Source organism: Centroberyx gerrardi, chromosome 11 (genome assembly GCF_048128805.1).
Source record: "Centroberyx gerrardi isolate f3 chromosome 11, fCenGer3.hap1.cur.20231027, whole genome shotgun sequence".
Classification (NCBI taxonomy): Eukaryota; Metazoa; Chordata; class Actinopteri; order Beryciformes; family Berycidae; genus Centroberyx; species Centroberyx gerrardi.
Window position 1 is genome coordinate 28736032 of NC_136007.1, and position 26304 is coordinate 28762335.

Below are 26304 nucleotides of genomic sequence, written 5' to 3' on the forward strand. Positions count from 1 at the left end.
ATAATAGTAAATATTATTCCATTACTCTATTAAGTTTTAAAATCCTATCTCTGCCTGCTCATTTATTTGTCAAAATGATAGAGGACTGGGGTGCAATGGCAGCCGGAAGGTTACTAAAGTGGAACTAATAACGGAATAACTGCTGAGTAATGTAATAACCTGTCAAAATAATAAAATGCCTGTCGAAAATGTAATAAAATTCAATAAAACCCGCCATGCTATAAATGGCCAGATAATGTACTAACATCCTCAGACTATTGTATTAACTGAAAAAACACCACACCCCTTTCAATTGCCGATTAATATTGTTGTAGTCATGTATTACATTAGGAAAAAAGGTTGGGTTGATTGAGTAACCCTGTCCTGTGCCTCAACAGCTACTGTTAAAATGCCCTTGAGCAAAGCACTGAACCCCCAGTGCTCCAGTGCAGATGTGTAATTGTCCAACAACCTGAAGCTCCTAAAGAGCCTTGCAGTGGATACGATTGTGCTCTTAATCAACTTGCCTGGATAAAATAAGGGTTAACAAAAGGTCACAGTAAAACAGTTTATTTTTGGTTAGACTAAGCGCTAACCCCTTTGTTTGACTTTTCTTTGTGAAAACACAGTCATATGGCATGTCCATTGACTTAACTGCCCCTGGTAATAGGTTGCCAAGTCTACCATGGTCTCACTTTAGTTTTCCATGTGATGACCCACACTGTACTGGGGTTGATTTCTAATTGATTGACATCCTTAAAGTGAGTTCTGACTTGTTTTACTGTTATAAAAACTGTGACAACCACCACATCTCATGTGAGTAAAGTCAACAGAGATGCCGACTCAATGTGTAGTAGCGCAAATACAAAATATGTGAAAAAGTGCCAGTCTGTACAGGGCCAGTTTTCTTTTTAAGGTTATCCCAAAGAAATCCATCTCTTAGGAGGATCAGTGGCTTCACAGTGAGCAGAATTTCTTACTGGGATGAATGAACACTTTCAATACTCTTCAATACCCACTGAAAATCAAGCATCTTTCCAGGCAGAATTAATAGAGACCTCACCTTGGACTCACCAGAGGTTCTCAAGGCAAGAAGCAAGGCTATCCAAAGTGTTTTCCTCATTAGTACAGTGGCCGGTATCTGAATCCCTACTAGCTGTGGGGTGCTGCTCTGCATTTGTCCCTGACCTCCCTGTGAAGGGTGGGGGGCAAGAGAAAAGAGAATTTCCCTATGGGGATCAATAAAGTATCGCTTTATTATTTCATCAAACAACCGAGAAGTTTGAGTCTTCTGTCTGCTGTAAAGTTGACAAATCCTTTGCTTTATTGAAGTAGCCAGTGTCAGTGTTATGATAGTGTTGGTCTTGGAATTAGTTGGCTATCACAATGTTAGAGAAGTAGTATTACATGGAAAAAAGGCCTGATTGTATGGGCAACCCAAGAAAGGAACAAAGGGTAGGATGACAGGACTTCAGTATTACTTCAGTGATCCATTATATTCCATTTACACTTACATACCCTGTCCTTTTGTTCACCTCACCTACCCATTTCATTGCCACTGGTACAGTCCTGACATGACCTGGGTTAACTAGTGTGTTTCAATGGGTTCCTTGAAAGAAGCTGGAAACTGAAAAATAAAACCCACAACTTTAAGAGCAACTAACGTTTCTCCCATATATTTCTGCAGTTTTCAAAGAGGCTCCTGTCAGAAGCTAAGAGCGAGGATAAAGTAGGATACAGTAAAGGATGCTTAAGAAATGGAGGGTATTGCTTGCGATGTGTTATGTTCCTTTTTTTATCCCAGTAGGTTATGTGCAAATATTTTCCATGAATTTCCTTCATCGAGTCTTTGTCATAGGGTGAAATGACCAAAACAAGTCTGAAAATGTCACAGAAAAATAGCCCAAGCAAAAAAAACAAAAACAAAAAAAAACACATGGAAAGGAACAAGTGAGTGGAACAAGGAAGCGATTATCAACCGCTTGGAGAAAAAAGGAGAAAACGTATGCATCCAATTGTTTTCTATTTACCTGGAAAGAGAAGTTGCAGATGAAAAGTGCTTTAGAAGACAACAAACTCCTTTTTTGGTTGAGCTAATACAGACAGTCATATCTATAGTAGAAACAAGAGATAGACAGACACACGGGAAGATGGGCTTCCACTCCCTCTGTCATAGACAGCCATTTAGTTATTTACAATTTTCTTAGTAGTGTTCTTCATATTCTATCCATGGTGTGTTCGAGAGTCTTAATGTACAGAAAAGGCCGTGATTCTCCTAAAGTCACAGCTGTCCTTTTCCCTCCAAACACTTCCATGGTGGTTATGGGGAGGAGGGGCTTGGAAGGGTCAGATAACGTTATTGGGCCAGTGATATAGAAAGGGGAGAATGAAACTGAGAGCAGTTTTCATGAAACGGTATCATGTCTCTGGAAGCTGGTTGATGTCAGTCAAGTTGGTGTCATTGAGGATGACTCTGATGCGATCCAAGGAGTCTGCCTGCCTTATTCGCTCCAACTGTACCTGGGGACACAGAGACAGAACGATTGATTTCATTAATTCATCTTGTTAGGAAAACTGGAATGAATGTATTGCTTTCAGAGTACGTTTGAAGCCCTGTTTAAAATATAACCTATGCTGGATTTTCGCTAAATATGTAACTGTGGAAGGAACTCTGCTAAAGATATATTTCATATGCTCATTTGACCAAACTGTCAGTGTGCTACCTACCAGTCTACTGGAGCTCTTAAGCTTGAGAACTCCCAAATTGGACCGAATGAAAGCACAAAGCAGATCACTGGGGCGACAACCGCCCAATACAAAGACCGACTTGTATTGTTGGCTACTGAGTATAGCTCCACTGGGGGTTAATGCTGCATTCACTTGACACGGGAATAACCATCCGAATGACTTGATGGTTAAAAGCTACAACTTTTTTGTATTACAATATATAGAATTTTGATATATCGTCCCATCCCATTGTCCAGGCGTCACTACACCTTCATCTCTAGGTTTGCTCAAAGTGAGTACACAATGTCGCAGAAACAGCCCAGGGTCTGGCTACATTTTACTAACAATAACTGTGACAGTTATTTTACATAAATACATAGAAATTTTACTAGCACTTGACATTCTTGAAATAGAATCTAAATGTGAAGTATTGTTGACATAATTCTAAAAGTTAAGCTATTAAATAGTTTTAATAGTTCTAATAAGGTCTTGAATCTGATAGTTTTGATTAAATCAAAGCATGATTTTCTTTTAAAATGTAACTTTGAACAAATAAATACTTTGTTTATAAGGGCTTGTTTCATACTGTTAAAGTGAATAAGAAAAATAAATTCATAAAAATTTCACACTTAAAGAGTTCAAATGTTACTTCTTTTCATTGGGAAAATGAAAAAAAAATTAGGCTATTGCATCATTACATAATATGCTTTTATTCAACATAGGTATTGAAAAAATTTTTGGTATCAAAAGATTTTGTCCTGAAAATATTCAAGCGATACACAACCTCACCTACTACTGATGTGCAATAATCATTTTGTCTTACATTTTTACATAATGTTGTCCAGACTTCTAACCATGCCTCCTTACCTGTAGGGTCTGAGAAAGCTTGACAAAGTCCTTCTGAACCTGCTCACTGACATCCAGCTCTGTCTGCAGCCGCTGGGCTTTGTCTCTCTCATCCAGGACCTGACTCTCTAGTGCACTCTGCAGCAGTGAACACACACACACACACACACACACACACACACACACACACACACACACACACACACACACACACACACACACACACACACACACACACACACACACACACACACACACACACACACACACACAGACGTGAGTCAAAGTGTGTCAAACCAGGATGTAAGGACATGTCACTATCTGGGTTTCCATCAAAGCATTTTTGTGAAAATTAAGATGTACGCTAAAAGGCTAAATGGAAATGGCAAATTTCAATAAAATTTCCTCAATTCTGCAAAAGAAATTATGCAATGAACAACAAATGGAAACATATTGGTCAATTAAACAATGACATAGGCTTGGCATGATCGGCCCAATGAATGGTTCAATCTCACTGCACATTTATTCAACTCGGCTGATGAAAACACACCTCATTTTTTTTTTTTTTTTACGACATTTCAAAATTTGAACAGTTGAATGGAATCATAGGGTGCAAAGGGGAAGTGGGAAATGATAGTGGCAGAATTAGCCCCAACGTGACGTTCTCTCTTCTATGGAGAGAACATCATGCCAAACTCCATTTAAGACACTACTCCTGTTATTGTGGCTTTTATTTTTTTATTATTAAATCGGCAAACATTACATACCTCTTAAAACATCAATGAAAACCTTTTCTGAAGTATATTCGCCGTACCACCAAGCAGCTGTTATTTCAGTCAATTCTCAATTTCTGTAACTATTTGGCTTGTTAAAGGAAAATGTGCTCAGTAGCGCCCCACACAGTTGTTAGTAAGCTCCTTATATTAAGGCTGGATAGAAGGTACAAAACCTCGGAGAGAAAAAAAAGATCCACAAGAGCAGTATTTGCCAGATGACATTTTGACATCATTTACACCCCATATATCGATATCTTATCTGGATAAGGAAAAACACGTTAATACGAGGTGTAAACACACACGGCACGCAATGCGATCGGAAAGTGATCGGATTTGAGTCAGTCAGCCAGGTGTAAATGCAGTCCGTGCTGTGTGTTCGCATTTGTGAGAAAGTACTGCCCACAGGGTAGTGAGTATGACTCACTCTGAAGTTTGCCCTCCACTCAGCTTCACGGACTCACACACAATTCGTAAACACCTGCATTGTTTCTGTTGCCTCCCACCAAAGTCAAAAGACAACCCTTTCCACCTCAATTGAAAAGTAAATACAGGCTGTACAGTATCACGTCTAATGGCCCAAGGAGACAATTTCACCTGATAACCTTGTTAAAGGAGAATTCCACCCTCAGATACTCTGACACTGTTATGTATCATCAATCTGTGATGTTCAATGCATTCCAGGTGCTATTTTGTGATGTAGTGTTTTAATTTACCTTTCTGTTGTATACATTTGTCTCAACCTGCTGTTTATTAACAGTGTTTTAGGGTGGATTTTACCTTTAATCTGGTCTTAGTACAAAAGAAGTTTATTGGTGGCTGTGTGGGGCGTTAGTGTGCACATCTTCCGTTACAACGGCGGAAGTTGAAAAAATTCATAAACAACAAAGGAAAGATGAGATTTTACTGGAATAAAGCTACTTGGTGGATCGCTTGCTGTAGGTACCCGTGGATCCTAACAATTCAGAGAAGTACTTGAGTGATGTTGTACAAGTTATGTAACATTTGCTGATAAAAATGGACACATTAACAAGAGTAGCAGCTTCAAAGGAGTTGTGGTGTGACAGGTCTACACTCTGACCTTGGTGGTGGTGAGCTCTTTAAGCTGCTGCTCCAGGCTGCTCTTCAGGCTCTGGATGCTTTCCAGTGTCTCGCTCTTCTCTGCTAGGCTGCTCTGCAACTGGAGAAAGACACCATCAAACATATAGGCTATACGTATCAATACACAAAGGCACTGAAATTAACAGTAAACATATACTTTACTATGGCATACCAGGCAGTGCAAAAAATGGACTGGGCCATAAATGCAATTACATTATCATAAATATTGAATTTGACAATTGTATATATTCAGTCATATCTAAGCTCTATGGGTGGTGTTGCTATGCATTTTACATTACAAGCCAATTGCAATTGTATCTTTTATCCTCATTGAGTTTTGAAAGGCAGGTGTAATACTGCATAATATCACAGAGGGGAAACTCTACCTGCTCCTTCTCAGTCTTCACTCGCTCCAACTCCGTCTTCAAACTGGAGAAAGATGCTGTGGGAAGGAGGGATCATTAAAGGATCATTACAATGCTAGTCCGAACGTCAAAGCCCAGATATGCTTTCTGGTGTTCTAATGCAGTTCCTGGAAAATTATTTGTCAATTCATGAATAATGCATCAAATCTGTGCGGTGTGTGAGTTTTAGTGAGGGCAAAGAAAGAAGCTTGTGTTTGGTTTGTGTGAGAGAGAGTGAGAGATCTACATGACAAGGCCTAAAAGCTAATAGACTATAGCTATCAAGAGAGTGAGACTAAAATACAAACATACAGCACGCCAACATTAAAGGACCACACCGACTTTTAGGGAGTTTGGCCCATTGGTTAACTTACCATATATCTGACGAGAGGATTGGCACCAAAATCTTCTCTCTGTCTCTGGCAGATACTTCTGTCTGGTGCGCATGCTAACACTTTAGCATACAGTATGCAAAGTAATTGTAGGCGACTAGCATTATCTAAAGTATGAAGATAGAAGTAGAAACATCTAACTTCACTCATTTTCAGTGTGAACAAAATAAATTACGCTCAAACTTTCATGGGAAGAGAGATCATTTTCCATTGAAAGTAGTTCCAAAGAGTGCATTTTTTTGGGTCTATTTTACCAATCCCCTAAATAAGCCTGGCACGTTTAGATGCATGTAATTACAATGAACTAACCATCCAGCCTTAGAGCTGCTACAAGTTCTCATTTTCTCACTTTAAGGATAATGCTAGTCGCCTATGTTTAATTAATATCCTGTATGCTAAATCATTAGCATGCACACTGCACAGAGCTATCCACTGGACTCAGAGATGATTTTTGCTGCCAATCCTCTTGTCACATACTGGGTAAGGTCACCAACGGGCCAAACTCCTACAAAGTCAGTGCAGTCCTTTAAGTAAACATGTCAACACATTCAAAGGCTTAAGGCTAGAGTGCCAAAATGCATCAAATCACGCACACATGCCATTTCAACAGTGTTACTTTTCAATATGAAATACAAGCAGCCTTGATTTAATTTGACCTATAAGCAACAATGGAATTAAGCCACATTATGGCATAATATCTACAATTTATTGTAAAATGCAGCTATGACCGATCCTGGGGTAAGACGGCATATGGCAAATGCTCCAGTGATAATGACACACTTTTTTGCCATTCCAAGACAGTTCAAAACATGTGAGAAGTAAAGCACTGTGTTTTAGGCTCCATACAATCATTAGTCTGACAGCTATGCTATTAACATACACACACACACACACACACACAACTAAAGCGAGCTTGTTCAAAGTGTTCGCCATACCTTCCAAGATGTCTGAACAACAGTGATCAATGGAGAAGAAAGAAGAGTAGAAAGAGAAGAATTTGAGAGGGTAAAAAAACAGAAAAAAAAAGAAGAAAATATCTCCACAGCGAGCGAAAGGTCTTTGCTAAAGTTAAAAACACACCCAATTTTACTATGGAGAGACAGTTTAGGTATGCAGCCATGAAGCAGAACACCTTCTAAGCCTGACACAGTTTCTGGGCAAGTGTACTTTACCTTAAACTGGCATTATGGATAATACAGCGCTATACATATTGCTCATTTAAAATGTAGATGACCATCAGACCAACACTTCAAGATGGAACATTTGAAGTGGTCTGTTAAATCGGTTAAATTATGAGATTAGGGTTAGACCGATATACGATATGATATTGGCCTTTTACTAAAAATGGATATTATGGATATGATACTGTTTGTCTGATTACATATTTACTACAGAATTGATCAATACTACACTGGTTGTCTATGGGAAGCCCTTAACCTGACTACCACCCTACTATGTTGTATCAGCAGAATATTTAACAAAACGCCGTGAGCTGACCAAGTGTCCAAGTCTCACCTATCTCCTCCTTGCAGCTCTCGATCTCCAGCTGCAGAGTGTCCTCCAGGTTTTCCTTCAGACACTGCTCTGCCTGGATCTGCTCCTTCAGGAACAGGATCTCAGCCTTCAGCTTCTCCTCCAGGTGATCGGCGGCCGTTCGGACCGCTACTATGTCCTCTCGCAGCTGCAGCACCAGGCCTTGTAGTTCCTGGTGGAGAATCGCACTGCGTTACAGGCATCGATGTGAGGAGGCACAATTCAATATCACACAGCACAGGGCAAGAGGAACTGTGGAATTTGATACTATGAGAAAAGTGGTGCTATATGCAGATGACATACGCCTATAAATCTTTATGGTAAAACAAACAAAATGAAAATAAGGATCTATTTATATGCATGTTATCTTCATTCCATGCTACTATTTTTGACTCCAGCACCCAGCAAACATGTTGGGCAAGTACATGTACAACTTTGTCGTTATACTATGGGATAGTCAGCATTTACCGTACACTCTCTGAAAATGCGGGTCTTTTGTCAATGCCATATAAGCAAGTGGGGAAAAATGCATTCACATGGTATTTTCAATCATTTTTATTATTCAGTGAAAATCTATACATTTAGAGAGGAAGCTATAGGCTCATCTACACTTTCCATTTCAAATTCAATATGTTACTTACATCTGCCCTACTTGAAATTCTGATATGCATCCATGCACATGACCTTTCCTTGATGAATGCTAACAAGCACATTTGCACATTCTGCACATATGTTTCTGTACGTACGTTACATGTATGCATGAATAATGTGAATAGCTACAATACATATTTGCATGCCTGGACACATGTCTATATCTGTTTTCCCATAATGTAAATAGCTAGCGATGCACGCTGCTTCAACCAGCAAATGTGTCAATGAAGATGCTGTATCTTTATTCATTTACTTGCTTTATTATTTTCAATATATTTGGTTGGTATGAGTACTTGTATTATCGTCTGTACAGTCTATTGTCTGATTCTTATCTATATCTACTCTTGCTGCTGCAACGACCCAATTTCACAGGGATTATTAAAGTTTCATCTCATCTAATCATCTATTCTCATCTAAATTCACCCTAAAAAAGCTAGTAGTGAGTTTGAAAAGTGTGATTCGGGGTTCTCATACTTGCACAGTGTTGGGCATCTGGAAATCCTCTTGTTGCTGTAGTTCTAGGTGAAGCCTGTGTTTTCCCTGCAGGCTCTCGTTGTCTCTTTGTAGTCGGCTTAGTTCGTCTGCCACCTGCTCCCTCGACTGCATCAGCACCGCCTGAAAAAAACAAAAACAAACGCTATATCAAATCATGTGTCAGTTTGTTTCCCTTTTATGATTCATGTTATATGGCACCAGCAGGCCACATGGCGGAGGGTGATTCACTGGCGAACGTCTGCTTTGGGAGCCACACTCCTTTTAATTTCAATTTTGTAGTACTATGCTTTTGTTAGTTGTGACATTATCCCTCAATTTATGACAGAAGAAAGACACATGCATCTTTAAACAAAGCCACATGGAGCAGAGAAATCTCTGACTGTTTTGGTTGATAAGGTTTTTGAGTAGGAACAGTTTAGAGGCACATAAATGCATCTGCTGTGGGACAACTTGCGGCGAGGCATCCATTATTGAATATGTCCGTGTCTGACATGCTTCTTTCCATTTTCCCTCAAAATTTTGACAATGAACCCCCACAAAATGGTCAGTGTATAGCATATAACCAGGTTTACCAATGCATATCCCATTTTTTGTTATGATGCTCACGGTGCATAGTCAATTTGCTCTCTGCAGTGCTGGACGAGAAACTTGTGGACACGGTTGCTTCTATTTTTCCGGCTCCTAAGGCTTGCATCAGTGGATAATTGTGTAGCCCAGAGCCCCATCTTGTCAACAAATAATTGTGGTAGAGAGGGGAAGCGATGCCATTGCTGTACAGGCCAGGAAATGTAAGTCCAAAACACTAACGGGCATTATGCATTAGCCGCGACTTGGCTGCGTGTCCAATAATGGGCCTAGAGGTTCAACTGTGAGGTTTTATGCACTGCATCTGTAATTGTTAATTACACAAAAAGCTGACATAGGTTACATAAATGAACAGTAGATACATTTTAGAACTGCTTTGACAGTATAATCAGTGGTTTGTTTGTGGTTACACTGCCAAAAACTTTGTCTGACTTTGGACCCTGTGACATTACAAGCTACTAGAGATCCAAACACAGTCTGCAAGGAAAGGCAACACAGGGATATGGGAGAATGTCCTCACCATCTGTTCTTGTGTGTTCCTCTTAGCTTGACTGAAGGCCTGTTGTAGTGTGCTGAGCAGCGTTTCCGACTCCTGGACTCTCTGTATGAGGGCCGACACCTAGAACACAACACAGAAACAATCACCTCTAAGACAAGAAAAACCCCTTCAGGCTTTATTTAGCAAGACAACCCTACAATAAAAACATAGAGCCTATGCCTGTGTACACACAGTGGTCAGTTTAGAAGAAACACCGCCCTATTGACAAAGATGGCACACTCAAACAATGAGTCATGTAGCCATGGTTTGGCTTGCTAAAAAAAGCATGTAGACAGGCATCAAGTGATTTAGTTACTGTTTGATTGAATGTTATAATAGGTAATTAAACCTCAGGGACTGGACGCCAGCACCAGTCCTGAGTGAATCACACCTTCCATGCTTGTGCTTTCTGAAGTAGAGTCCATTTTACATGCCAAAACCCCATGAAAAAGGCTGAATTTGAACACTTTCGCATGGAAAATACTGTTAACCCATAGGTACAACCTCAATATGAAATCTGAGTAAACAATATTACACGTTTAACAAATACTTTGCCAGTGGCACGGTTTGGCTTAAAATAAATCAATGTTATACACTTTTGGTCACCTGGGCCCTCATTTGTATAACATTGCGTACGTATGCTTTATGCTTGAGAATGTGCATAAATTTCCGCACAGCTCTGACCATGCTTACGTACAACACAGACCGATTAAAATCATCCATAACCTATTCCTTTAGTTCAACTCAAACCACGTGGCAGTGATTGGCCCCTACCAAACACACACACATACCAAGCATAGACAGGCAAGTTCGATTTGTGTCCTGGCATGTACCATGACGCACCCAAAGCCGGATTTTAAAGCTGGCTCATGTAAAATAACCGTCCCACTCTGCCTGCTAAATCAAACTTAACCCACACTCAATTTTGAACTATGTAAAACTTGATTTATATATTCTCTGATCAAAAAATAGGGGGTGAAGTCATTTAGACAGTAGTACATCGCAGTATGTGTCCAAACCTTGGCAGTGGTTTCCTCGTTGCCTACTTTGACTGAATCCTCCAACTCCTGCTTCTCAGACATCGTCCGCTCCAGCTGATCATTGGCCTGACGCAGCATCACCTGCAGCTTCTTCACCTGGGAGAGACAGGGTGATGAGTCCTTCTGGTGATCATTTTCTATCTAACACATGGTTTACAATAGGCAGCTTGGTAGAACTTGACACCACATTACAACTTCAAAACAAATTAAGTGAACGATTTGGTTTAGTGCCAAATAGCTAATAAAATAAATAATAAATGAGTGGAGCGGTTCAATAGGCAATAAATCTAAATTTACAGTATAACTTTGTGGGTTGTAGCAGAATAGTCCTATACACTGATTCACTCCAATCGCCACATGCTCAAATACCCTGCATCTAAACACATTAGCTACAGGTTAATGTTAACAACAGTAATTGGACCCCTCAGTATCACAATCCCTGTAATGACTCTGGAGAGAAAACCTGATCTCGTGTCTCAGCCTCCTGTCCTTGGATGACCTGCAGCTGCTTCTCGTAGTTGGAGCACATGTCACAGCGCCGGCCGAGCTTCCTGCCAGCATTCTTCACCTAGTGATAAACCAACAAGAACACCAGGTAACACTTGACAAAAATTCTAGTTTATAACACTTTCATAACACCTAAACAAGACCTTTATGAACAGCTACATGTTCAGTAATAGTGATTCCACACGTGCGTTTTTAGGAGTTCATGAAATACGTGTGTCATTTGTAACACTGCAGTGTTTCCCACAGAATTCAAATGTACTTGTGGTGGTAGGTGGGTTGGCAATGGGGGGGGGGGGGGGGGGGGGAGTGCCTTTTTATTCTTGTATTCTCTTATATTGTCAATATATAGGCTAATATCAATGAAGGATCCCACTACCTGGATGGCTGAAAAATTATCTAATGTACTCCATTTTAAATAGTTCCATTTGTCAAACAAATAACTAACCTGTATATATCTAAAGTACTTCAAAGTCAAAGATAACATAACTTAAAAATATAAACAGTGCTACACTGTTCTGTCTGTTGCTTGCTTTTGTCTACAAGGTGAAGAATAGAAATGAGACTCCTTTTACAGAGAAATCTGCTGTTCTGCCCCTCTGCCCTGCTACATCTCTCTGTGCTGTCAGTCTCTCCTGTATCTTTACATCGTTACATTACAGCCTTTGACATTATTATCTGCTCTGTTTTACTGCTCAGCTCCTCTGGTCCAGACTGTCCTGCTCCTCCTCAGGACCAGTCCTTTTCCTTCTTTGAAAATATTTTTCAATATTAATCTGGATTGAGGGAGCAAACATTCAGAGTCAGAGTTAAAAAGTTAATATTAACGTTATCAGTGCACTCAGTGGATACTGACTAGCAGCTAGGCTATACAGCGCGCTAATCTCGGAAACTCAGCTGGATTCCGAGTAACGTTAACTGTTAGTTCTTCTTTTCGGGAATTCAGTCGGCCGTCTTCTTGGCATGGAAAAAAATATCCCTCACGCGTGTGCAGTGGGAGGCGAACAGACGGGTCCGGTGAGAGAGAGAGAGAGAGAGAGAGAGAGAGAGAGAGAGAGGTCGCGTGGAGCAATTAGGGGCTGAGCGAATCAATGTGCTACACGCAGTTTTACGATTATATAGTTTCATATAAAGTTTTCTGTGTGTGGGAAACCCTGGAGGGGTAGAGCGAGGGGAGATTGTCCACTAGTTAATTGATCACAGATGGCGTCGTTCTCTCGGACGGATAAAAAAATAAAAATAAAAAATGCTAAAATGGGTCGCCAAATATACTTTGGCGGCCGTGAATATACCTGGGCGGCCCGCCCAAGTAAAGTCTATGTGTGGGAAACACTGCACTGCAGTAGAACAGTAGTCAATTTATTTCAAACCTTTCAAAACAAGAGTCCTCCTGGCAATTTTCATTTTAACTGAAAAACAATCCATGAAAACTTGGGTTGTGAAGCTGCTATTCAGACACTGCAGTTACCCAAGAAGGGGCTAGGTATACCTAAGAGCTTTAGTAGCATCAATCTCTACAGCTCTGGCACCAAGTAAAAAAACTGCCATTTTACTTGGTTTTTGCCAGCTAATCAGGCAAGTAAACATGTTCAAATGTATTGTTGAAGTACAATCTCATTCTTCCCTAGTACCTAGTTCCCTAGTACTGACTAAACCCCTGACCCCCCACCCCCCACCCCCCACCCCCACACACACACACAATGACTCAGACCAGGGCCCTCATTTATCAACAGTGCGTACGTACAAATATGTGTGTAAACCATGCGTACGACCATTTCCAAGCAAAGAGTCGGATTTATCAACTTGTACTTATGCTTGAGAACTTGCGTGAATTTAAGCACAGCCCTGACCATGCTTATGCACAGCACCTAGCGGTTGAAAATGAAAGACCACCAAGAACGACAGGAACAGACAATCAAATGAATAGGCCTTTTCATAATTATGAATATAAAAATGCTTAGGCTACAGTAGTTGAGACTAAAAGTGCATGTTATACCATTCATAAACAATTTCGACAGTGCATATTGTTCAACTATATTATCTAGTCCATTTAAGCATACTAAGACTAATAGACTAATTGGCATCATTTTAAATATTAGTATGGGTGATGAAATTCAGGGTACAGGCAATCATAAAAGGCAACAATAAGACTGATTGTTTTGTGTGTAAAATGGCTCATCTTGCTTTGATGGATGATTTGGAGCATTATGCATTGCGCATGGAGCGCGTTTTCAGACAGCGCACCAACGTTTTAACTGAAAGCGATGAGGGGCGACTCAGTAGATTTTGTTTTCCAAGCCCTGTTTTATTGGACCTCTGCTCCACCTTCTCCTTCAGGGAGGAGCTGCAGGCTTAGAAAAATATATTCAAATGATAATTATTTATCACGACAGGAGGCCACATCGGACAGTCTGGTCTCAGTCTGTCCGCCACCTGTTGCAGCAATGTCCCTCTTGTTGACTATAATTATTTTGGATTCAGGTCAAATTTTTTTTTTTTTTTTAATGTCTGCCACTGGTCTGCTGATAAAACAGTTTAATGCCGTGCCGTGTTCAGCACAGAGGCGATATCAATGACATTTCCTGCAGCATTTAAAGGGAAGGTAGTCACCATATATGGTCAATTGGGGGCGTATATTTATGTTAATGAGTGGCTGTGCACAAGCATGATGATGGATTAGAAAGTGTGGTATTTATCAAGGCAGGATACTTACAGGTGTTAAATGCCGATTTTCTTGTACTTGCACATTCTAATTTTTATTCATAAAAGAGAATTTAGAACCTTTTCTAAGCAACATTGATAAATGAGGGCCCTGGACCCCCCCCCCCCCCCGCCCCCCCCCCCCGCCCCCTTATCGGCACTAATGACTGAACTCCTAATGTATATATACAGTATATATATACGAATACGCATTATTATTATTATTTGCATTGTTTTATCTTATGACCTCTTCTCTTTTATTATCTTATTGTACATATTGTACTTGTTTTCCTTGGTACTGTTCTGCCAGTTGCTGCTGTGGCACCTGAATTTCCCCAAGGGGATTAATAAAGTGCTATCTTATCTTAAATTTAATGTCCGATAACAACTGTTAAATGGTTGGAAACACATTTAACCACAGACTTTGTGCTGCGCATTCAAACTATTAAAACTTCTTTCAGAATGCTTTGGTGATCCACCTCTTGCTGCAGCAGGTTCCATTCACTGTCGCTGACCAGACGGTAGCCAGAAGGTGGTAAATAGGCGGTGTCAGGGGCATGGGAGATGCTGGACAGCAGCGACGCCGTCTCCTCCTGCTCGGGCGTCATGGCCTTGATGGCCTTCTCCTGGTCTTTAGTCAGCAGGAAGTGGCTGGCCGTCAGCTTGATGGAGCTGACTGAGGCCGTGTCGCCGAAATTACCCTCCGTGGCCCCGCAGTCGGCCCCCACCAAGGGCCCAAAGTCCGATTCGTCCAGGTGGCTGGCCGACTTGGCTTTGTGGTTGTGGCCGCCCAAGCCCTGCTGGGCCGACAGGGAGGAGCCGAGGCTGTCCGTCGACTGGACTCGCCGCAGGCTGTCTTTGTAGGGGTCCATGGGTCCGCCTGCCACCACCTCGGTGTCTAAGGAGTGCATAGAGCCATGGCCACTGTGGTTGGCATGGGGCTACGAGAGAGAAAGAGCAAGAGCGCAAGAGAGAGAGTTCGCAAGATATGTTTCCATCCCACTCTCAAGCAAAGTTTAAGCGAACTTTTGAAGTGTCGCAAGAAATATCATGCAAATTAGGTACATTTCCATCAGCTGGGTTGAAGCAAATAAATAGGCTTCCTGAATGTCAGAAAAAACATGTTCACATTCAAAGTAGAGTCTTTAAGGAATTTGTATTGTTGTTTGCCGTCAGCCAATGTTAGCTATATTTAATATTTCTGTGTGAAGGTGAGAACAAAGAAATGCTAATGAAATTAAACGAATTGTCGGGCTAATCATGCCAAGCCTATGTCATGATTTATTTGACACATTCTATTGTCACTGCATAATTTATTGATCTACAAAAAAAAAAAACTTTCAGCTTCAAGTAACTGGGGAAATTGTATTCAAATTTGCCATTCCCATTCAGTTTTTCTTAATTCATCGCATTATAATTTACATAAAACCCCATTGGTTAGTCACTGTAACCATTTGAAGCAGCGCTCTCATTTCATCACTGTGACAAATGCAAAAGTGGAGGAGCCACGTTGCCCATCTTTGAAGATCCAATAACCGAAGGGGAATATAATATGACACAAGACAATAATAGCCTCTGTTGTCTCTGAGGGACATATTAAATTACATGATGCTCATACCTCCTCAACGCTCAGCCCTAAGAACAAGTCATCCAAAGGCTCAGTGTGGTCTCCCCCATCATCGTCTTGTAGCTCCTTCACTTGGCTCAGCCTCTCTTTTTCGTCCTCCTCCTAGGATGGAAAAAAAACAGTGTCCAATCCTATTTATTGACAGTATTGTTCCATCTACTAACATTACTTGGATACATCTCTAACCACAATATAAACATAAACCTATTAATTACAAAAACTACAATGTAAGTCAGAAGTTTGACTCAACCAAATCCTAAAATAGAGTGATATTCAAATAACTACCTCAGGTTCGAACGGCAGCTCTTCCCCTACATTCACATTACGAGCAATACGATCAACAAGTCAGGGAAAGTCCATTATCTCCTATGGAGCTGAGCCACTAGGGAAATTTGGCCAATGTGTGAACACCTGTCAACAAGCTTGTCAGCCGAGAAAAATTGGCCACGGCTGAACTTTTCACAGCCATCGTCCATCAACAGCCAATCAGATTTCCACTTCCTTGTTTCCCTACAGATTTGATTGCATTCATGAAAAATAGTTCTGCCTGGCAAGTGCAAAATGAGGGAGAAGTTGATTCCAGCCATTCAAATCTTCCCAGTTCTCTGCAACTCTAATTTAAAAGAGGAATAAACGTCTCTAAAACGATGCTTGGAGAACGGTTGCGTCCATTGTTGGGGTCGATGGTAAGCTCTGAAGTCATTTTGAAGATTTTTTTTTCTGTTTAGTTTCTAGCTATGTCCCTGTAATGATTTTTCTGTTAGATTCTACCGTTGAATAGTTACTCCCAAATACAACTGTGATAGAAAGGATAGTGTTTCATGATTGCTTGAGCATCACTTCGCATTAAGCAAGTACAGTTATGACAAATCTAAGCCGAATCTTAATACATTTGAGTGGATGTGTGTAAGTGTGTGTGTGTGTGTGTGTGTGTGAGTACCTGGTCCTTCTTCTTCATCTCCTCCACCTGGCGGAGCTGTTCGGAGGACAACACACTCTCTATCCTCTGCATGTCCCTCATCAGGAGGCGTTGGGACTCCAGGAACTGGTCGTTGGCCCTCTGCCATGTGTGCTTCAGCTGGTTGTGCTGCTGCCGCTCCAACTCCAGCTTGTGACACACTGACCCACCGAGCAGCAGAGAGAGAGAGAGAGAGAGAGAAAGTAGAGAGTGAAAAGTAGTAGTAGTACTGGCCCGAAATAGAAACACGGCCGAACACGGTGTCACATACAAATGTGTGTATAATTGCTAGGCTTGGGCGATATCCAAAATTACCTTCATGGAGCTCTTTCCGTAGTTTCTCCGCATCTTCTTGCAGGACGGACTTCTGAGTGTTCAGCACGGCCACGTACATCTCCAGGTCGGTGCGACATGACTTCTCAGCCTCCAGAACATGGTTGAGCTCCTTTACCTGCAGGAGAAAAATCGGGAACAGAAATCACTCTACTGGGATTCCACTCCTTTCATTCTCTGTGGTGTAGCGTTCACAACGAGGGAGCGCGAGGAGGCATGGGAGTTTCAAGCAAGGCCGTGTAGACATGAGGGAAAAAAAAAAAAAATGCATTCTATTCTGCGACGCATCAATGAACAGACACACATTCTGTTGAATTCATTTCTAAGAGAAAAGGCTATTGCTTGTGTTTTAAATAGGCCTATTCAGTCCACTGGGGGAAAGAAATAAAAACATATGTTCTCTATCCGTGGCTGGTAAACAAATGAATCCTCTCCCACTCTGGTTTGATTAGCTTCCTACCACAAAAGATGCAATCTCCTGTAAAAACATGTGTGAATCTCTCTATGGGTCTCTAGTGGTTTAGAACAAATAGAACGGTTTTTGAGAGCAGCACAACAAGTGGTAGAGCATGAGATGGTGATGAGGAATCAATAAATGTCTCTAAAAAATACGATGAAGCATACTGAATTTACTTCAAAGGGATGCCACGCCTGGTCTATCCCATGCACAGTCATTCATATCTTCATCATTCATATTCCCTGCTGAATCAGTGATTCGGCGGTGACTAACCTTGGAGGCCTCCAGCTCCTTCACCCGGTCCTCGGCTGTGGCGAGCTTGGCCTTCAGCGCCGCTATTTCCTGCTCCATCGGCATCACCACCGAACGCAGCTTCTCCGCGTCCTCCTGGGCCTTTGAAGTAGAGTAGATGTCTTTATTAAAAATGAATGAATTCATATAGCTGCGCAGGTTGCAATTCTTCCATATGCTTTGTTACTTTATAGTTTATTTCACTTTGTTAGGTGGTTGATGTCATTATAAACCGTTTGAGGTACAAAAACAGCTGCAAAAACCATGATATAACATTCTTGTGGACTTGATGCAGCATTATGCTCCAGAAACATTTTCCCCATTTAAACCTAGACAAAAAAAATGAATCACAGTATGCGCTGTTTAGGCAGCGCAAGGGAAATACAGTGTGTGCACCAGGCAGCACAGCAGAAGTCACAAGCGTAGACACAGTCCTCGCTGCAGCCTGCAGACATCCACGTCCCAGGAAGTAGCCTGGTGATTTTCTAATTGTAGTCAACGCATGAATTAAATATTTCGTACAGCAATTCTCTTACAACACTGCGCTACCGCAGCACTTTGGTGTTCACACTCACTCCAATCATGCCCGCCCCCCAGCACCTAAAAAGTGCAAGCGAACTTGTGTTATGTAAATACATCTATCTTATCAGTCTAGGGTTAGGTTTAGGGTTAGCTGCTGTCAATTCATACTATTTACCCAGATTAATTCAGGTGTTGGGTATGGACACCGGCAGGAAGTCTTCTCGGCGCAGACAGGAACTGAGAATCGAAACTTAAGAGCAAAATCCAAAACTGTTTCTTTTTTCTCACCTTCTCCACCCTTCTCCACACTAAGAAGTAGTAGTTAAAGTCAGAAGGGCCTTAAAGTGCTTTAAATATTGGTTCTCAGCCTGTTGTCCACCTCCGATATGATGGAGCGTCCTCCCTGATCACAGCTAGTCTAAATCGATATACCAGTCTAACCCTAATTCTAATGCAACATTTTGATCAGATACCACACAAGTATGCATGATTATGTTTTATATTAGTATTTTTATATCAGATGCCTGACAGGAGAAATCTTTCCAGTGTGGTGTGGTGCAGTGAAACCTGCCTCACCCTGCCTTAAGGAGCTGCTAACCCACCTAAAACAATACCATTAGTATGGCTTTCAGTGGAGTTTTAGTGTCCCATGATGGTTTAAATGCCATTTCAAAATATCCATTATCAGCCGCTTCAATCGAAAAATATCAGTATCGGCATCAGCCTGCAAAAACCCCTATCAGTCAAAGCCTAATAAGCACGCCAGCTGGACTGGAGTCTCAGGCATTTGGCATATTGTGAACTTCTCTGGCATTGATTTTGTTCTTCTGGGAGAAATTCTGGGGGAAACACTAGAAACTTGTGATTTATTTATTTTTTGGCATGAAAATGGTCAAATTTAAAGACACAAATCAGCTATTCGCAGCTTCAATCCAAAAATATTGGTATCGGACCTTCAAAAACCTTTAGTGGCCAGACCCTTGCAGAAATTCTGAGCAAGTAAGCTTTCTTTAGCTAGAGTATAGTAGAGGAGAATATCATCTGTTCCCCCCCCACCCCCCAGAGTGAGATGTGAAAGCGAGACCCACTTTCTTCATTTCGTCCTCCAGGTTCTCCTCCTCCTGGCCCTCGGTGAGGCGGCGTCTCATCTCGCCCAGCTCCCGCTCCACTGCCTCGCGGTACTGGTTCCACTGGGCGCGCTCCTGCTCCAGCCGCTGGTGGAACTGGACCTCGTACTCGCACACCGTGTCTGAGGGACGGAGAGAGGGAGAGAGGGAGGGAGCATATGCTGAAAAAAAAGTCTCCATCTTTATCAAGTTGTTTAGTCTAGAATGGAGCCTTAATATGTTTGTTTTCTTAATATAAGTGAAAAAAAAAAAAGAAATGATCTTGATACTACTAGAGCAGTCCGTCTCATTTCAAGTAGGGATGGGACGATATGCTTATCTCATGATACAATTCGATAAGCGATATTGGGGTTCACGATTCAACATAACCACGATACGATGTAATCAATAAAAGTTCAATGACAACAAAGTCTGACTGTGCAGAATTATGTTTATTTCTGAGACAAATCTTTCTAGCGATGGCATTGGCTGCTAGAATGTAAACAACAATTTAAAAATGACATTATAAAGTGACAATAATATAATTTGGATGGAGAGCTTGTGAAATTGTGATGGTCAAGGTCAGGTCATCTCATTTGTGATTACTACAGCAGAATAACATGGAGCTAATATCACGATTAATGTTTCTGCCCCACGATACGTATTGTCACATTTCTGTATTGCGATACATTGAATTTCGATATATCGTCTCATCCCTAATTTCAAGATATTTTCACTTTTTTCTCGAAAATTCTCCAAACAGGAGAAACTGCATTGGAAGCAAATGAATTTAGCTCACCTAGCTGGGAGAGCTTTTTTCATTTATTTTAACAAATTTTAAAGTAAATGGCTTGTTAAGATGAACATTTTTTGCAGTGTAAACAGTTCAACTTGCCTATTATAACTAACCGCTGATCCCTCAAAGACAAGCTTCATGATCTTTGTTTTCAATATCTAAACTTGAATTTAAGGCGTTATGGACAAAACCAGCATGAGGACAAGAAGACAGAGTTGGATGGTCAGCAATACATAACAGTTTGGAGAGTTGGTACCATTAAAGATCCACTGCAATGATTTTAGTTAAGTCAGGAAACGCTTGCTGTGGATTTCTAACATGAGGAGTGTCATTTTGTCAGTTTCTGATGGTTCATCTAATTTGTTACAACTGCTTTATTGCCCCTTCCGCTGTGCTCAGCCAATTCTCAGTCGCTGAAAACTGTCAACATGCACAACAGCAGACGTTTGTGGGCCATCATGTCCGAAATGGAAGCATCTAGTTAATGTTCCCAGTACAGCTGATGCTAAACTAAACTGTTTTTCGGAATAAAAAAAAAAAAAAACTACTGTGAAAGTCATGAAAGAGATGGGTTATGAACACAGAAGTCTCTCTCTCCCTCCTGCTGTCTCAGTGTCTGCCTTGCTCGCTCACCCAAACACAGACTGGCTCCCTTGTCCACTTCATTTTAGTAGTGTGATGAGAAATAATATGCATGTTCCAGATAAGGAGAGAAGTGAGACGTTGCAAAGAATGATGATGTCTCTCACCAGTACGGCTGCACAATTAATAAAAAACAAAACAAAACTGTGAGCTATTTCAAATCGCATGAGGCTGCTATTTTATCAGAGTGATGGCTGCTCAAAACAGACTCAAAAACATGGTATTCTGGTGCTGAGCCCAATTTCTAGCCTAGAAATTCAATGGCACATTGTAAAAAAAATAAACTTTAATTGTATTTAAAAATAGCAAAGGTTAAGCAACAACACTAAAAATGTTTCTGTTTGCTGAAAAATCCAAAAAATTGAAAAATCTGTGTCTGTATACTGTATTGCAATTTATACCACAATTGCAATATTCATGAAAATAACCTGTAATAATATGATTATTTGTCAATATCGTGCAGCCCTACTCTTTGGCCACCAAGGAAAACAGCCAGTTCTTCTCTCTCTTTAACACTGTCAACACACAGCGCTCTACTCCCTGAACATCAAATAAGCCTAATTATCAAACCAGCAAACATATCTCATATTTCATATAAATATCCAGTGCTGGAATGTCAGCTCAATCAGCAATACATAATCAAGGCATGGTGACTTTGGCAAGTTTGGCAAGCAGCCAGGTGGCTACTGCCTGATAGAGTATGGGCCACCTCATTAACCATGCATACTGTCAACCAATCAGAGCATTTTCTCATTCAAAATCTGGGTATATTTGCTGCACTGCACCTTTAAGCGTAGCTGTCTTTACCTTTCATGATGGCCTGCAGCGAGGCCACCTCTTCCTGCCACTGGCTGCGGACCTGGTCAATGGCCTCCTGCTTGGTGCTTTCCGACACGGTGGCCACCGCTTTGATGTTCTCCATGTCGGCCCTGGCCTGAGCCAGCTGGGCCTGGACGGAGCTCAGCTCGGCCTGGGCGCCCTCCAGCGACGCTGCCTGCCTCTTCAGCTCCTCTGGGGGGGGTCAAAGATGAGGGTGAATGAACAGGAAAACAGATGATGGAGGGATGATGGAGGGGAAGGTAAATGGGGATGGAAAGTACAACCGAGATGAGAACAGAGAAGAGGGAAACCAGGAAAACGGGGGAGGCACCCATGGGAGCACAGCGTGTTGAGGCGCAGAATAAAAGAAAGAGCTACACAATACTGGCTTTGTCACTCTACAATGTCATTGGCTAGGTTTACATGTGCAGAATACTTCAGACATTGGCCCATATTCCTGGCTAAGGCCTTATACAGGATAGGCTGTTTATATGCACCTTTATTTACCTGCTCTCAAATATCCTTGTATCAATGTTAACTGAATTTCTGCCTGTCTGTGTTCTCCCGCCAATGATCGGAATAGCCGGGATAAGAGCTTATCCACATTACTGTAAATGGGATATGATGTTTACATGTGGCAGCTCATAAACAGAATCCTTGAGTATCCTGAATTTTAAAGGAATTTAGCTGTGTATGTAAACGCAGCCGCTGAAACAACCAAGTTCCGAAAGAATAAAAATGACTCAAATGATCAGGACACTTACCTTCCTTGGACAGATAGAGCTCTTTGAACTTGGCTCGCTTCTGGTTGAACTCGGCCTCCAGCTGCTGCTTGAGTTTGATGAACTCGGCCCTCTCCTGCTCCAGAGCTGCCACTCGCTGCTGGAGCACCCCTGGGTGATGTAGAAAACAGGGCAGTGGTTCTTAAACTGTTCATTCGATATGCCAAAAAAAAAAAGCTTACAGTCTGTAATTTCACCTCATACTCATTGCGTCAGTTCACATCCACAGTATTAAGAGCATGGAGCCAAAATATCGAACACTACAGTATGATGCTGTTCAAATCCCTGTGTTCAGTGTTGGTTATTCACCATATATGCAGCATAAAAAGATTAATAACACCTTTTGATACACTGGCAGAAACAACTATGGCAAAGTGCAACTGCTAGTTAATGCATCACTGCATAAAACCAGATTTTTATGTTGAAAATTTTATTTAATTTGCCGCTTTTAAACATCCAATTCAGATTCTGTAGCAATGTATTTTATTGCAGTTAATAAAAATAGTAGCCTAACTGCTTACAAAATAAATGATGAGGCTAGTGCAAGTGTATGGCAGGCCAGCTTGTCATATTATATCATTTGTTTTGAAAATTTGAAAAAATTCTGTCATGTGACTAATCAAACATTCTCTGGTGTAATCAGAGCTGGTCAACCACTGGTCCCAACTACATCACAACACTTTTTACATTGAATCCAAATGTAATAAGATATTTTAGTCTGTGTTGCACAAGGCAAGTTTGTATCTCTGGTGAACTTTTTTTTTTTCTTTCATTGATCTAAAGCATCAACTGATGATCAAACGGCTTTCTAATAGGCCTCAAAGAAATTGTCACAGGCTTTGCCTACATTTAAAATTGTCCATGATCATAACTTCTATTGTGAATAATACCACATTGCTTACACTTTAATCCACGCTCATTCATGCACAGCCTTGGGCCAAGGAAGAGGACACTGATATTCCAAACCACAGGCAGATGAATGGAAACACTTAGTTTCCAGTTTAGCAAAAGTAGCAGAGCTGCACAGCACAATTCCTACCACAATCATGTGATTACACTCTAGTGCAGAATTTGCATTACCATCTACATTTGAGATACATTCAGACAGATTCTCAGTGAGTCTGACTTGAACATGGAAGATAAGCTCTTTGTAACTTTCATAACATACTGTAGCTCAAAACACAGGTACCGTATGTTTCATTAATGTCAAAAGCAAAAACTGAGTCAATCAACTTGGGAAGACCAAGAACTCCAGTGAATCACCACATAAACAAAGCCAGTAGAACAGCTACAGTGTTTCAATATCAATTCAACTATGCTGCAAATGTGGATGGGGCTCAATCTCACTCTACCTTCCAGCAGTCACACAAATTCAACAGTGTCTAGGGGGCGCTATGTTGAAGCTGTAGCAACAATAGAGATACCAAATGAAGCTAGATGTCATAAGGATTCTGTCAGTACTAAAATCCCATATTTAAACTCACTAGGGAATGGAGAAAAATGGCTTTAAAGATAATTTAAGATCATTCAATACAGACACCTGATTGGAAAAATGTATTTTCATTGCTGATTTAGAGGATCAAGCATCAACCTATACTGCATATGAGGTTTTTCACCTTTGAAATTCACTAGCACTAGCCTACATGCAATACAAAGAAAAAAAAAAAAAAACTATGTGCTGCGGGTCTTACACTTGATTGCAGCATCATTAATTCACCCTCGAATGGGACAAGATCATCAGAAGAAACAAAATGCCAGACAATGTTCTTCCCGCAGCAACATCTCACAACCAATCAATCCTTATCGATCAATAATCGAAAGCATCTCCCATATCCTCCATTACAGTCTGCTACAACTACACCTCCTCCTGATCCAAGGACAAGCTCCAGTAGTCTTTCTGTGTTGAAGTAGGAACAGTGAGTTAACAAAACAAGTCAGAGGTCAGGAGTTTATGCTCTTCACATGACATAAACCAGTGTGGTGGAGAGGTGGGGGGTCCGACAGCAAAGCAAGAACTTGGTTGATTTCACTTTTATTTAATTTGAAGACAGTATGATATGATATAGGATAGACTGTTCCGGTCTGAGGTTTCACTCCCCACCTGCAGTCGTCCCATTCTCAAATGAAATCTCACCAAATGGGGGTCCATGCGTGGTCTGATGTGCATCTATTTAGGAATCCTCAAATGTTTTCATTTGAGAGACAGATGTTAGGCCACAGAACCCCCATTTGATCACATTGAGTCCCAGGGACTCACATGGGAAGATCTTTGTTGTTGTTGATTTAATACTGAATAGTAGAACCATCTGCAGTGTACATGAGGTGATAATAGCGGTGAGAGTGAAACCTATGATTAAAATAGTCAATCTTATACATTCTCTACCTGGGATAATTTCTAGTGAATTAGATTAAATTGAATTAAAACCATTCCTCACCAAAACCAAGATCAAAGTCCCTGCATCTAACATCATTTGCCTCCAAAACTTCCAAACCCGCTTATATCAGTTGGGACAAAGTGGAGCAATGACTGATGACAGACAAGATACTATTTGGTCAGTGTGATAAATTATTAGGTCACCAGACTATCATCTTAGAGGGAACACTGGTGCTGAATGCTCCCCTGATCTTATTTTTTACATATGGCTTCCAAATAGTTTTCTGGCTATTTGTGCTTGATCTTTGCTCTCCTTTACAATAATAAAACGGGGAAAAAAACTTCAAGATCAAAATTGGACTCAGATAGTTTAAGGTACTGATACCCTTAAGGGCCCCTGGGTGGTCCCCGGACCCCAGTTTGAGAACCAATAGGAAAAACCTCCTACAAGATCAACCTCCTTTATTATGGTCCAGCCCCCGAGTTTGCAGGCCATAGACTGCACAGGGTAACGGAGTATTAGGACATACTGGCTCGTGATTTTTCTTGATAACGTCCATATGATCCCATTAGTGGCTGACAAGGCCCGAGCCAGGCGATGAGCTCAATCTGACGCCAGTGCCGTCCTTTAGTTAGATTAGACTAGTCAGCCTAGCTTGCACTGCGAGCTAACCAGCTAGCTAGTAGTACGAGTGATAACATGAAAACAACGTTAGCTTATATTAGTACGCAACAACACGCCGTTCTTAGTGAACAATATAAAGCTGCAGTAATGTCACGTAAGTTAGTACAAGTCGAAATGCGAAAATGCACCCACTGAGTAGTCTAAAATGTACAATATTCGCCAGTGACAGCCAGTGACACGTCGCCCTGATGATGCTAGCTAATGTTGTGAAGGATGCAGAGGCCGCTGGCCTCGGTACTCCCAGCCCTCACCACTCCCACATAAAAACTCCAAAAACAGAATAAATTTACCGTCATGTTGGGACGACCGGGGGGATCCCGAGGCCTGCTCGGCCATGGTTTCCTAATGGAGTTGGTGGCAATAACCAAAGCAGGGGGATAAGAGCTAGGAGTGTCCAAGAAAACAGGCTAACATCACAACCAGTGTCAAGTTAGCCAGAGTAAAAACAAAACTTCCGTTTACAACTTTCAAAATAAAACCCATATTGATGAACGTCCAGCAACATGTTTTAGGTAATATAAAGTACCAATCTGAAAATAAAGAATATATTTAAGGATAAAACTTTAATTTTTTTTTTCCCCAAAAGATCACTTTCACATCATATAGTCATGCCGTAATTATTCTTTTATTTTTTTCAAAAGTGA

At 41.1% G+C, this 26304-nt stretch overlaps 1 protein-coding gene across 1 annotated transcript; it reads right to left on the reverse strand.

Moving 5' to 3' along the window:
- On the reverse strand, nucleotides 1–26088 carry rabep1 (rabaptin, RAB GTPase binding effector protein 1). The gene is made up of 18 exons (XM_078286630.1): nucleotides 25951–26088; nucleotides 22584–22712; nucleotides 21808–22011; nucleotides 19545–19705; nucleotides 17917–18036; nucleotides 17169–17304; nucleotides 16836–17014; nucleotides 15887–15997; nucleotides 14748–15209; nucleotides 11528–11632; nucleotides 11044–11160; nucleotides 10007–10105; nucleotides 8881–9021; nucleotides 7738–7927; nucleotides 5813–5868; nucleotides 5407–5505; nucleotides 3574–3690; nucleotides 1–2499 (listed from the first exon to the last, which is right to left on the reverse strand). The coding sequence occupies exons 1-18, from the start codon at nucleotides 25994–25996 to the stop codon at nucleotides 2398–2400; spliced, it is 2574 nt and encodes an 857-aa protein (XP_078142756.1). The 5' UTR covers nucleotides 25997–26088; the 3' UTR covers nucleotides 1–2397.
- Nucleotides 26089–26304: the final 216 nt, after the last annotated feature.

Bases quoted from the DNA above. Each gene is read 5' to 3' on its own strand.
- rabep1 (XM_078286630.1), bottom strand. From the start codon at position 25,996: ATGGCCGAGCAGGCCTCGGGATCCCCCCGGTCGTCCCAACATGACG. The intron at 9,022-10,006 runs GTGAGGACATTC...TGTTTTTTTCAG, and splicing joins GGAACACACAAGAACAGATG to GCGGTGCTGATGCAGTCGAG. The intron at 2,500-3,573 runs GTAAGGAGGCAT...CTGTGTCCCCAG, and splicing joins AGCTTTCTCAGACCCTACAG to GTACAGTTGGAGCGAATAAG.